This window comes from Hyperolius riggenbachi, chromosome 10 (genome assembly GCF_040937935.1).
Source record: "Hyperolius riggenbachi isolate aHypRig1 chromosome 10, aHypRig1.pri, whole genome shotgun sequence".
Taxonomy (NCBI): domain Eukaryota; kingdom Metazoa; phylum Chordata; class Amphibia; order Anura; family Hyperoliidae; genus Hyperolius; species Hyperolius riggenbachi.
In genome coordinates, this window is record NC_090655.1 from 247,506,477 (window position 1) to 247,521,113 (window position 14,637).

Consider the following 14,637-nt stretch of genomic DNA (forward strand, 5'->3'; position numbering starts at 1 on the left):
TAACTGTAATGTAGTTGTACCAGCTAACGTAGTTACATAACAAAAATGAAGTAAACGCACATACTGACAGATAGCCTTTCACCAGTAAATGCACATAAGAGTCAGCTTTTCACCAGTAAATGCACATAATGACAGACAGCGTTTCCCCAGTAAATGTACATAAGAGACAACTTTTCACCAGTTAATGCACGTAATGACAGACTGCATTTCCGCAGTAAATGCACATAAGAGACAACTTTTCACCAGTTCATGCACATAATGACAGACAGCATTTCCCTAGTAAATGCACATAAGAGACAGACAGCATTTCCCCAGTAAATGCACATAAAAGACAACTTTTCACCAGTTCATGCACATAATGACAGACAGCATTTCCCCAGTAAATGCACATAAGCGACAACTTTTCACCAGTAAATGCACATAATGACAGACAGCCAGTGTCCCCAGCATAGGTAGCCAGGTGTATAGCTGTCCCCAGTATATGTAGCCAGGCGTATAGCTCTCCCCAGTATATGTAGTCAGGCTGGTGGTGGTGGGCTGGGGGCCCCAGGGCACCTCAATCCTGACTGGTGGTGGGCGGCCTCAGGCCTGTGTGGCTGGTGGTGGTGGTCTAGGGGACCCAGGGCAGCTCAGGCCTGGCTGGTAGTGGTGGGCTGGGGGCCCCAGGGCAGCTCAGGCCTGGCTGGTGGTGGTGGGCTGGGGGCCCCAGGGCAGCTCAGGCCTTGCTGGTGGTGGTGGGCTGGGGGCCCTAGGGCAGCTCAGGCCTGGCTAGTGGCGGTGGGCTGGGGGCCCCAGGGCACCTCAGGCCTAGCTGGTGGTGGCGGGCTGGGAGGAAGGGCTCAGGCCTGGCTGGTGGTGGTAGGCTGGGGGCCCCAGGGCAGCTAAGACCTGGCTGGTGCGGTGGTAGCCTGGGGGTCCCAGGGCAACTAAGGCCTGGCTGGTGGTGGTAGGTAGGCTGGGGGCCCCAGGGCAGCTAAGGCCTGGCTGGTGGTGGTAGGTAGGCTGGGGGCCCCAGGGCAACTAAGGCCTGGCTGGTGGTGGTAGGTAGGCTGGGGGCCCCAGGGCAGCTAAGGCCTGGCTGGTGCGGTGGTAGGTTGGGAGCCCCAGGGTAGCTATGGCCCGGCTGGTGCAGTGGTAGGCTGGGGGCCCCAGGGCAGCTAAGGCCTGGCTGGTGCAGTGGTAGGCTGGGGGCCCCAGAGCAGCTAAGGCCTGGCTCCTGGCTGGTGGTGGGTGAGCTGGGGCCCCCCAGTCCTGGTGGTTGGTGGTGCCACCTGGCTGTGCTGGTGCTAGGCTCAGGAAGGCAGCTCAGGCCTGGGTGGCTGCCTGCAGTGCCTGGACTGGTGCAAAAAACAATTTGGCTGGCTGCCGGAGTAGTGAACAGGAGGACAGCAGGACACCCACCTTGAGTGCAGACTGCAGTAGCCTCTCTGGACCTGTGTGCGCTGCTGCTGACCAGACTACCGTGGGTGCCACCTTGCCTGCTGGGGCTGGCTGGGGCCTGGGGAGGTCACACTCACTGCCACTGGGTCGGACGGTGTGGCTGGCTATGCGGGGCGGGTGCCGCGGCGCAACTACTAGCTGCGCGGGCGGGCGAGGAGGAGAGCACGCTGCACATCACGTGATCCCTGCATGCCGCCGCCAGATACGTGACGCGTAGCGCGTACTATACTGTCTGTCTCCAGCACCCGGGTTGGGGCGGCGGTGACTGGTGTGTGGTGACAGTCAGCGCCAGCCCAAGCCCTCAGCTCCTCCCATTCAGACACTCCCAGCCGCAGGCTCGTCGTTAGTAGGCTCGTCCTTGCAGGCAGTGCAGCCAGTAAGCAAGGTCGGGTCGGACGCGGCGGGGGGGGGGGGCTTTTTAGGGGGGCTAATGAGTCGTCAGCTTGGGCTGAAGCCTGGGTAAGCCCCAGCGTGGCGCCGCCACTGGGCAGAGCAGGGTCAGATTACAGGCCAAGTTTAGGACAAGTAGCAGGCAGAGCAGGGTCAGATTACAGGCCAAGTTTAGGACAAGCAGCAGGCAGAGCAGGGTCAGATTAGGACAACCAGCAGGCAGAGCAGGGTCAGATTACAGGCCAAGTTTAGGTGAAGCAGCAGGCAGAGCAGGGTCAGATTAGGACAACCAGCAGGCAGAGCAGGGTCAGATTACAGGCCAAGTTTAGGACAAGCAGCAGGCAGAGCAGGGTCAGATTACAGGCCACGTTTAGGACAAGCATCAGGCAGAGCAGGGTCAGATTACAGGCCAAGGTAAGGAAAGGTGGCTAGCCGAGAAGAATTAGATAACAGGCCAGACTTGGATTTATATCATAGGCAGGAGCCTACAGGCACAGATGTCCTGGTACCCTAGACTTCACCTTCTATGAACTTACAAAACCACACCGAACCTCATTGCATGTGTGCTGGCCAGCCCAGCTGTAACTTCTCCCTTACACGGCCATCATAGGTAGCTACAGGTATCCCTTAGCTTTAGGTACCCTCAGTATTAAGAAGCTAGCGGTGCTTTCAGATGAAGGAAGATCTTGTCAGTGAAAGGAAGGAATATCTTGTCAGAGCTGGGTGAGTAGCCTCTCATTTAGATTCTTCTCAGGACTCTGCTGCATAGGGAAGGGAGCACTTGTGGAGGGGAGTGAGCAGCCTTTCCATCATTAGGCGCCTCTAGGCATGTGCCTACAGTGCCTTATGGTAAATCCGACCCTGCATGACAGCCAGCAATGACAGTCTATCCTAGGGAATGTTAACTGATGCTGATAGGCTCATGCTGCTGATGCTGATTTATGCAGTTATGGAAATAGACCAATAAAAAGAAGATGCTGCTGCTATATTGCATCACTTAAAAATGAGATTGAGCCAACTAAGGTATAAGTCAGCTTTACAATGTCAGAAGGAATGCAGTATTATCAGCCATCCAAGTGATAAAGCAGATGTGATGGGAAAATCATGGAATAACATGTCTACGGTACACTGTATACTGTATACAGAAATAGGTAGAACACAGTAAAGGCTGCAGTTCCGCTTTTCTCCACAGGGGGCGAACTGATAGGCAGGAAGAGGTGAAGACAGGAAGTTCTGGGTTGGAGGTGAAGCTGGACAGAGCAGAGAGAGGACATTGCTGGGACTGGCAGTGGCAGCAGAGCAGGTGAGGGTAATATTATATATTTACCCCCATGCCCCCCATCACCAGTAGCTGCTGATACACACACACATAGAGGAGGATATTATATGCATTTATTATTACAGAGGATCAGAGTCTGAAGAAGATTTTATTATTACTATATACTGAAAGCTTACATTCTTTATAAATTGTTTAAAGTTGTAACTAATGGTGACACAGTACAATGCTCTGCTGCTGGTATTCATTGATATACCTCTGGCATGTACTTTACCACAGCATTAGGAATCACACCAGTCTCTTCACCAGAAGATCTCTAATATTTACACCATATATATACCCCCATCATTCCTGCCCTCCTAGACCTGCCCCAGTCACCCATCATTCCTGCCCTCCTAGACCTGCCCCAGTCACCCATCATTCCTGCCCTCCTAGACCTGCCCCAGTCACCCATCATTCCTGCCCTCCTAGACCTGCCCCAGTCACCCATCTTTCCTGCCCTCCTAGACCTGCCCCAGTCACCCATCATTCCTGCCCTCCTAGACCTGCCCCAGTCACCCATCATTCCTGCCCTCCTAGACCTGCCCCAGTCACCCATCTTTCCTGCCCTCCTAGACCTGCCCCAGTCACCCATCATTCCTGCCCTCCTATACCTGCCCCAGCCACCCATCATTCCTGCCCTGCTAGACCTGCCCCGGTCACTATTCATTCCTACACTGCTACACCTGCCCCGGTCACCCATCATTCCTGCCCTGCTAGACCTGCCCCAGTCACCCATCATTCCTGCCCTGCCCCAGTCACCCATCATTCCTGCCCTGCTAGACCTGCCCCGGTCACCCATCATTTCTGCCCTGCTAGCCCTGCCCCAGTCACCCATCATTCCTGCCCTGCTAGACCTGCCTCAGTCACCCATCATTCCTGCCCTGCTACACCTGCCCCAGTCACCCATCATTCCTGCCCTGCTAGACCTGCCCCAGTCACCCATCACTCCTGGCCTGCTAGACCTGCCCCAGTCACCCATCATTCCTGCCCTGCTAGCCCTGCCCCAGTCACCCATCATTCCTGCCCTGCTAGACCTGCCCCAGTCACCCATTATTCCTGCCCTGCTGCACCTGCCCCGGTCACCCATCATTCCTGCCCTGCTAGTCCTGCCCCGGTCACTCATCACTCCTGCCCTGCTACACCTGCCCCAGTCACCCATCATTCCAGCAGTGCTCACCCATTATCTATGCCCCAGTGGTGCTACCTCTGTTAACCATGAACTACTCAGTTGAACAAACTACCCTGGTCATTATTTCCTTATCTCTATACCTACCACCCACAGACATTATTCCTCTTCTGCTAGACCTACCTACCATTGCTGCCCTGCTAGGCCTGGTCATTCTTGCTATTCTACACCTTGGTATGTTTAGCTATTACTTCTGTTATTTTGAAGTTGAAGCCATTAAGAACATGAGCAGTTCCCTTATTCAGTGGGACTGTAGTTTGCTCATCAACAGATATGGTCAATAAGACACTAATTATTTAAAGTTCATGCAACATTTATGTTAATTGATTTTAGACCTGGTAAAGTCATCAGCTAGTGCAAATGATTGGGAAACCTGTTGTCACCGGACTCTAGAATGTTGGAAATGTTTTCTGGTGTGAAGAATCGCTTCATTGTACATTGTGATGGGGGGTTTTGTGTTCTTGGCTATCGGTTTGTCGGCAGGCTTAGTGCTATCTGTATTGTTAGTAAATCTGCAGTGTGGTTGTTCTAATGTCTTATTTTCTGAATTAAAGGTAAAGAATAGATTTTTATGAAGATTGCCATTTTACAGAGCTTGAAATGATGGAACATATAAAGAGGAAAAAGAAGAATCAGCTTGTCAAATGATGTGGTCAATGAAAGAGGGAGAAGAAAAAGAGGAGACGTATGTGAGGAGTGATCAGCAGTCTATGGAGGAGGGTGACATGAGGAGGACAAGTAAAGAGGAAGAAGAGGAGACATATGTGAGGAGTGATCAGCAGTCTATGGAGGAGGGAGACATGAAGAGGACAAGTAAAGAGGAAGAAGAGATGTGTGTGAGGAGTGATCAGCAGACTATGGACGAGGTTAACGTGATGAGGACAAGTAAAGAGGAAGAAGAAGAGACCTATGTGAGGAGTGATCAGCAGTCTATGGAGAAGGGTGATGCGATGGGGACAATTAAAGATGATGAAGAAGAGACATATGTGAGGGGTGATCAGCAGTCTATGGAGGAGAGTGACATGATGGGGACAATTAAAGATGATGAAGAAGAGACGTATGTGACGAGTGATCTGCAGTCTATGGAGGAGGGAGACATGATGAGAACAATCAAAGAGGAAGAAGAGACATATCTGATGGGTGTTCAGCAGTCTATGGAGGAGGGTGACATGATGGAGATGATAAAAGAGGAAGAAGAGTTGTATGAGAGGGATGATCAGCATCCTAAAGAGGAGAGTATAATGATGGTCACAATTAAAGGAGAGGAAGAAGAAGAGACGTATATGAGGAGTGATCAGCAGTCTATGGAGGAGGGTGACAGGATGAGGACAATCAAGGTGGAAGAATATCCTGTGAATATCAGTGCAGGTGAGTAATAAGCACTGTCCTTACTTCATATGTGCTCAGAGTTAAAGAGAACCCGAGGTGGTTCTATAGGGCAGATGGGTCACAGAGGTATGTTCTCTGCCTGATTACATGCCTCTGTGTCCCCACAACGCTGCTCTCTGCCCCTCCCCCCCCCGCCCCCCCCCCCCCCCCCCCCCCGCCGCTCTATAGCCCCTTGAGATTAGCGGCAATATTTTTCGATATTTTTGAGGTAAACACAGGGATAGCGATTCCCTGTTTAAATCTCCCACCAGAGGCATTCCTGCAGGGTTTCCAGAGTTGCCATTGGGCAGCTCTCTCTCCCTGGCCGCACCCCCTGCCACTCCCCGCCTCCCTGCACGCTGTGAGTCAGAGACAGTCTTCTATTCCAGCGACGTGACCCAGAGGTCAGGAAAGTGGGCCAGTGCGACCCACAGGAGCGGCGGAGAGCATCGTTTTTTGTGGCTACCTGATCCTCTCAGCTCCCTGAATCAGGTAGCCTACATTTTTTTTTTATTTTATGAGCCCACCTCGGGCTCTCTTTTTAACAATTGTGGTAGCTAATGCATAGAGTAACATTTTTAATCTTAATTTCTAGTTAGAGCACTCAAAAATTCAGCTCAGCTGTTTGTAAATTTAGTTTTAATAAAAGCAAGAACAGTGCACAAATATTTATAGAAAAGGAAACAAAATTATATAAATACCTTTAAATAACGCACAAGTAGGCGTGTAAAATTAATGGGTTTTTAAGGGAAAGAATACTGTTGCTTCATTATTGCTGAGAGTCCAGATCAGGTGGGTTCTCTGGAGTAGCTCTCTCTGTTGTGCAGGTTGCTGACGATTGTCTATACACTGCAGACCCATTCCTCATATATTTCAGCATGAAATCTCTCAGGAATCTGTCTAGTGACGCCACCTCCACTGCCTGCCTGGCTGACCCCAGATTGCCAGTGTCCTCCCAGGTGCCTGTGCAGTGTAAACTCTCACCTGTCCTGGTGGCGTGACTCCTGGCATCCGCCACTGGCACCCCCATTAGCGCGGGTGCTGTACCTGTTGGCACGCATACTACGTGGCGTGTGTATAATGTCACACACACACACCTGGTGCCGCATTATACAGTCACTCTGTAATAGAAGTGACAGCGTATGATGCCGGGCGCAGGAGGGGACTTTTGACTGAGTTTTTCCAGCATGCTCAATTGATGCATTCAACCAATCTCATCCTGAAATCTATTGAATCTTCGATCAAGCAGAAATGCGGTAGAAATTATTTTGAGGCCATCGGATGGTCAATCGGCAATCGGTAGTTATATGGCCACCTTTACACTGCAGATTTTCAAAGAGTCAGGCCGGTTTCACACTGGAAACCGGTGGTAGCGGTGCGATCGGATGGTCGCATCACGGCGCAATGCTAAAAATAGCCTTCGGTGAGCTCCGTGTTTATATGTGGTAATCCCCTTTCTGGCTAAAAGCCAAACAGGAAGTGAGGCTCTCTAGGGCTCACGTCCTTTGGTGCAAATACAAAGTGAACGGAAGTGTAATTAAAAATACACTTCCGCACATGCGCGCAGCAACGCCGACGCGAAAACCATTTAAAAAGATCTGCGTCACCATAAACTTACAGGCCCGACAACGCACGGGTGCTTTTGCGGCAGATGCACCACTTGCATCGCATCTCATCCAATGTGAAAGGCCCAATAGACTTTCATTGCCCTAGCGTCACCTTGCGGTAAAAAAGGGCAACGCGCCACAATGAAAACATCCCAGTGTTAAAGGGGGCCTCTATAGTTACACCAGGTGCCCTTTTATTCTGTTGATCTCTCCCTGCAGGGCTCTGTGAGGTAGCTCTGTGTACATTAGTGAGGGGGGGGGGGGGGTCTTTGTACAGGAGTGGGAGGGGGGCTGACAGCTGCTTGCCCTGCAGATCAGTACAGGAGAGAAGAGGAGAGGTTGTCTTACACATCCCAGACATAGAATAACAGTGTGTATACATGATCCTCATTCTGAGCTGCACATAAAAATAACTTTAAAAGACAGACATTCAGAGATCAGGTAGGAGGAACATATTTGAATATGAATGTCAAGAATTTGGGTGAGATTATTTTTCCATAGGGCCATGTGATCAATAATGCGGCCTATTATAATGCAGCCTATGTAGGCTGATTCAGCTTCCACCTTATCTGCGGTCTCTGGGGACACAGCCAGTGACTGAGCAGCAGCAACAGAGCAGCAGCAGAGCAGCAGCTGTGTGTGCTCTGTGTGTGCTGATCTTATCTGCACTGCTGTAGAGGAATAGTGGATTAACTCTGTATTGCCTGACAGGAAACATAAAAGCAGAGAACAGCACATGCTGCAGCTTGTTTGTTAGCAGTAATAGCACAGTATGTTATCATATACTCTACGATTTGCCCCAGCAGATTCAATCACTGTGAGCAAATATAGGGCTTGATTCACTATGACAAATAGCATGCCTTATCTGAGTAAACACACCTTATCAGAGATAACACGCCTTATCCAAGTTAACATGCCTTATCAGAGATAACACATCTTATCAGAGTAGCATAGCGAGCACTACAAACTTATGCCTGCTAATTGGCAATGACGAGAGCTCCATTCATCCTGCCCTGAGCTCCTGCGGGTTCGTAGCACTCGCTATACTACTCTGATAAGGCGTGTTAACTTTGATAAGACGTGTTATCTCAGATAAGGCGTGTTAACTCAGATAAGGTGTGTTCTCTCTGATAAGGCGTGTTAACTCCCCTATACAGTTCCCTGGTGTATAATGTTCCCCCTCCCACCCCTATACAGTTCCCTGGTGTATAATGGTCCCCCTCCCTCCCCTATACAGTTCCCTGGTGTCTAGTTTCCCCTCCCTACCTTATACAGTTGCCTGGTGTCTCGTAGTCCCCCACCCTCCCCTGTACAGCTCCCTGGTGTCTTGTGGCCCCACCATCCTTTCTACAGTATCCTGGTGTCTAGTGAACCCTTCCCATATATAGTTACCTGGTGTCTAGTGTCCCCTCCCTCCCTTATACAGTTCCCTGGTTTCTATTGGCCCCCTTTCTCCCCTATACAGCTTCCTGGTGTCTAGTGCCCCCCCCCCCCCAACTCTATAAAGTTCCCTGGTGCCCTCACACCCCTATACAGTTCCCCGGTGTCTAGTGGCTCCCTCCTTACCCTATACAGTTCCCTGGTGTATATTGTCCCCCTTCCTCTCCTATACAGCTTCCTGGTGTCTAGTCCCCCCCGCCTTCTATAAAGTTCCCTTGTGTCATCACACCCTTGTACATTTCCCTGGTACCTAGGTTTCTCCTCCCTGCCCTATAAGTTCCCTGGTGTCTAGTGGTCCTCCTTCCTCCCCTATACAGTTCCCTGGTATATAGTGGTTCCCCTCCTCCTGTATACAGTTCCCTGGTGTCTAGTGGCCCCCTCCTTCCCCTATACAGTTCCCTGGTGTCTAGTGCCCCCTCTTTTCCCTATACAGTTCCCTGGTGTCTAGTGCCCCCCTCCGCTATAAAGTTCCCTGGTGTCTAGTGCCCCCCTCCTTTCCCTATACAGTTCCCTGGTGTGTAGTGTGTTCCCCTCCCTCCCCTATACAGTTCCCTGGAAAGTTCTGATCACATCCATGAAGTTGTCTGCAGGCCCTTTCTGCAGTCATGATAGCTTATATCAAACCTGAAGTGATTTTTCTCACCTCCTGTAAGGAAAGATTCTACCATCTGGATTGGCTTTAGGCACAGCCCAGGGTGTATTTCTTTTTCTGTAAGATGGAACATGGGATATATATATATATATATATATATATATATATATATATATATATATATATATATATATATATATATATATATATATATATATATATATATATATATATATATATATTATATGTGTATATATATATATATATATATATATATATATATATATATATATATATATATATATATATATATATAGTGAGCATCTCCATAGCTCTGCCATCCATGCACCTCCACCATCACCCAGTGTACCATAGCCAGTTTTGCCATATTGTGCATTGTATATTGTTTCTGATATGGCATACATAAGTCTTGCCAATCTTCCAGTATTTATATTTCTTCCCCCAACAGATGGCCAGAATATGGGGAGCCCCTCGGAGGGACATCTTATCTCCCCTCCAGATGATGCTGCAGAAGATAATGGCGTCACACAATGTTCTCCAGAAGGAAACCCCATTACTGGAAATACACATCACAGGCTTTACTATGAGGAGAGATCACCAGATCCCTCTAATGCTGAGGAATCTTCTGACAGATCCTGTCCTGTTACCCCAAATACCCATCCAGTAGGTCACAGTGAGGAGAGGTCACATGACCCATCTGATTCTCAGGAACCTTCCGGTAAATCTCATGCTGTCAGGGAAGAAGGGGATAGTAAGAGATTTCCTTGCTCTGAATGTGATAAAGGCTTTGCGTTTCAGTCGCATCTTGTTGCCCACCTCAGAAGCCACACTGGGGAACGCCCGTTTTCATGTTCAGAGTGTGGGAAAAGCTTTGTGATGAAATCAAACCTCATTAATCACCAGAGAGTTCACACAGGTGAGCGGCCTTTTCTGTGTTCAGAGTGTGGGAAAGATTTTATTAGGAGAACAAACCTCCTTTATCACCTGAGACGTCACAAAGGCGACCTCCCTTTCCCATGTTCAGAGTGCGGAAAAACTTTCATTACTAAGAAAGACCTTCTTGTACACCAGCAGAGACGTCACACAGGCGAAAGTCCTTTCCCATGTTCAGAGTGTGGGAAAGGTTTCAAAAGCAAAGCTCGCCTTCTCAAACACCAGAAAGGTCACACAGATGAGTTTGCCTTTGTATGTTCAGTGTGTAAACAAGGGTTCAATCATGAAGAGACATTTACTGCGCACCAGAGGACTCACACTCAAGAGAGTCCATTCGTATGTTCAGTCTGTGGGAAATGCTTTAACTTACAGGTACAGCTTATTAAACACATGAAGGTTCACACGGTCAACCGCCCCTTTTCCTGTTCAGAGTGTGGGAAATGCTTTACCGTGAAAAGAAGCCTACAGATTCACCAGAGAACTCACACAGGTGAGCGTCCTTTCACGTGTCCAGAGTGTGGGAAAAATTTTGCTCACAAAGAATCCCTACTGATTCACCAGAGAAGCAGTCACACGGGGGAGCGGCCTTTTAAATGTCCAGAGTGTGGGAAATCGTTTGCTCTTAAGCGATCCCTCCTCACGCACCAAAGAGGTCACACAGGGGAGTTTGCATTCTTGTGTCCCGAGTGTGGGAAAGGTTTCAATGAAAGGGGAAACTTTCTGACTCATCGGAGAGGTCACACCGGTGATAATCCTAATTCGTGTCTAGAGTGTGGGAAAGGTTTCCATAGTAAAGCACACCTTCTTGCGCACCAGAGGACTCACACTGGCGAACGGCCTTTTTCATGTTCTGAGTGTGGGAAAAGTTTTTCACAGAAAGGAACTCTAACGACACATAAGAAGACCCACAGCCGCTGATGCTGGTGACTAGTCTGCGCTTGTGAAATTGTCCTGTGAATGGAAAACGTGTATGATACAGACGAGGATGAGACGTTTTCATAAGATTTGTGAAGCTGGAGGTGGAGTCTGGTGAAATGAAACGGAGAGAGGAACTTCTGCTGGTTTCTTTTATCTCATGAGGCCCCCAGTGGTGAGAGTCTTCTGCCATCCTCCTTACGCCCAGCTCTGTTGCTGATGACTTCTGGAATTCTCTTTACTACTGGAGTAACTCATTGCCCATCGTGAAGGATCTGGACTTTGGTTCTGATCTCAATAACATGAGTACTCCCAAGGCAAGCTAGGCAGTTGTCTATTGCTTGATAGGTGTCATGGGCCCTATGTGACGCATCATCTGCCCCCCTTCCCCATTTCATCTTAACAAAATAAGCAAGCAGAGAAAAAGCTTCCAGCTGGCCTAAAGCCTCATCTACACGGTACAATTCCATCATATCCAATGTATTAGACGGATCTATTAGGTAATTGCCAACTGGACCAATCGGATTGCGATAGATTTTGCAATATTTTTGGGGTACTTATCAATGCAAAATCTATAGCAAAATTGATCTGAAACAGTTTGGACATCTAAACACGATGCAATTTCTCTTCAGATCACTGGAAAATCTCTTCAGATCTGATGGAAAATTGTACCGTGTAGATGAGGCTTAAGACCTTGCTCTGCCTTAATCTGTCACTGCTTGTGGTGTAAACATCCAAGAGATCACCTATGCGGTGATGATCCAATGCTAGGTTCACACAATACAATTTTCTGTTAGATTTACCTGCCACATCGATTTTTTCCAACTTGTCAGATCTTAATTTCGAGTGATTTTTCCGATCGATTTCCATTCACTTCTATGGCAACCGATCGGAAAATCGATCAAAATTAAGACCGGACATGTTGGAAAAAAATCCATCTGGCAGGTATATCTAACAGAAAATTGTATTGTGTGTACCTAGCATAAGGTATTATGTTAGAAGGACTGGGACCAGGATGATATTGTTATACACACGAGATAAATGATGGAGGGGATGTCTGTGTTAGAATAGGCCAGAGATGATGACTCCTTATTTAATCACTTATCACAGTTAGTATTGAAGTCTTGTGGAGAGATTCTCTGGAATGTAGATGTGGACTTTGGTGTTCCCTGAATCCTGGACACTAAATAATTCCAGCTCTCCCACCGTATGCAGATCAGGTGTTCTGATTAGGACAATCAGAACACCTGATCTGCATGCGGTGGGAGAACTGGCTTCGGTATTTGTTCCAGGGAAGTGTCCGTAGGGACTCTAGCCAGAGGATCAGCATTACAAGCAGGCAACAAGCAGGGCAAGCAGGATGTCAGCAACAGCAGACGCCATATCTCTCTGATGACACGGTTACTTTAGGAGAAGATTTAGCCTGTTTCTCACCTCCGTCGCCCATTCCTCCTTCCCCAATCACTTCCATCCTTCTATTCCCTGCTCAACTCCACTCTCCACTTACTTCCACCTCAGCATCCCCCAAATTACCACCACCTTCATTTTCCCTGTTTCTTCCCACCTTCTGTTCTACTAGTAGCCTCCTTCCTACCATTCCTACCATCCTTTCCCCTCATCAACAGCATCTTCCCATTCTCTGCTCAACTTCTAATCTTCTGTTCACCTCCTACCTTCTAATCCAACTCTTCTCCACTCTCTGATCCCCTGCTCACCTGCACCCTCCTGTAACCTCCCGTCCTTTGCCCACCAACACACTCCCATCCCATGCTCCCCATCCCCTGTACACCACCCTCTCATCTACCTCTTCCCAGCACATATCATCCTCTGCTCACCACCACTGTACCATCCACTACGCGCGACCACTGTCTTATCCCTTGCTTACCATCACTGTCCCATCCTATGCTTACCATTACTGTCCCATCCACTACTTACCGTTACTGTCCCATCCCCTGCTCGCCATCACTTTCCCATCCCCTGCTTACCATCACTGTCCCATCCCCTGATCATAATCACTGTCCCATCCCCTGCTTACCATCAGTGTCCTACCCCCTGCTCATCACCACTGTCCCATCCCCTGCTTACCACCACTGTCCCATCCCCTGATCATCACCACTGGCCCATCCCCTGCTTACCATCACTGTCCCATCCCCTGCTCACCATTACTGTGTCATCCCCTGCTCACCATCACTGCCCCATCCCCTGCTCACCACCACTGTCCCATCACTGTCCCATCCCCTGCTCACCATCACTGTTCCATCCCCTGCTTACCATCACTGTCCCATCCCCTGCTCACCATCACTGTCCCATCACCCTGCTTACCATCACTGTCCCATCCCCTGATCATCACCACTGGCCCATCCCCTGCTTACCATCACTGTCCCATCCCCTGCTCACCATCACTGTCCCATCCCCTGCTCACCATCACTGTCCCATCCCCTGCTCACCATCACTGTCCCATCCCCTGCTCACCACCACTGTCCCATCCCCTGCTTACCACCACTATCCCATCCCCTGATCATCACCACTGGCCCATCCCCTGCTTACCATCACTGTCCCATCCCCTGATCATCATCACTGTCCCATCCCCTGATCATAATCACTGTCCCATCCCCTGCTCACCATCACAGTCCCATCCCCTGATCATCACCACTGTCCCATCCCCTGCTTACCATCACTGTCCCATCCCCTGCTCACCATCACTGTCCCATCCCCTGCTCACCATCACTGTCCCATCCCCTGCTTACCATCACTGTCCCATTCCCTGCTTACCATCACTGTCCCATCCCCTGCTTACCATCACTGTCCCATCCCCTGATCATCACCACTGTCCCATCCCCTGCTCACCATCACTGTCCCATCCCCTGCTCACCATCACTGTCCCATCCCCTGCTCGCCATCACTGTCCCATCCCCTGCTCACCATCACAGTCCCATCCCCTGATCATCACCACTGTCCCATCCCCTGCTTACCATCACTGTCCCATCCCCTGCTCACCATCACTGTCCCATCCCCTGCTCACCATCACTGTCCCATCCCCTGCTCACCATCACTGTCCCATCCCCTGCTTAGCATCACTGTCCCATCCCCTGATCATCATCACTGTCCCATCCCCTGCTCACCATCACTGTCCCATCCCCTGCTCACCATCACTGTCCCATCCCCTGATCATCACCACTGTCCCATCCCCTGCTTACCACCACTGTCCCATCCTCTGCTCACCATCACTGTCCCATCCCCTGCTCACCATTACTGTCCCATCCCCTGCTCACCATCACTGTCCCGCCTCCTGCTTACCATCACTGTCCCATCCCCTGATCATCCCCACTGTCCCATCCCCTGCTTACCATCACTGTCCCATACCCTGCTCACCATCACTGTCCCATCCCCTGCTCACCATCACTGTCCCATCCCCTGCTTACCATCA

At 49.7% G+C, this 14,637-nt stretch overlaps 1 protein-coding gene across 1 annotated transcript in view; it reads left to right on the forward strand.

Moving 5' to 3' along the window:
• The window catches only part of LOC137537047 (uncharacterized), a 134,527-nt gene that overhangs the window by 91,608 nt on the left and 28,282 nt on the right, over positions 1–14,637 (forward strand). Inside the window, exons 13-14 of the mRNA XM_068259196.1 lie at positions 4,932–5,702; positions 9,811–11,205. Coding sequence (XP_068115297.1) covers positions 4,932–5,702; positions 9,811–11,205 — 2,166 coding nt within the window. The remainder of the gene's footprint in view (positions 1–4,931; positions 5,703–9,810; positions 11,206–14,637) is intronic.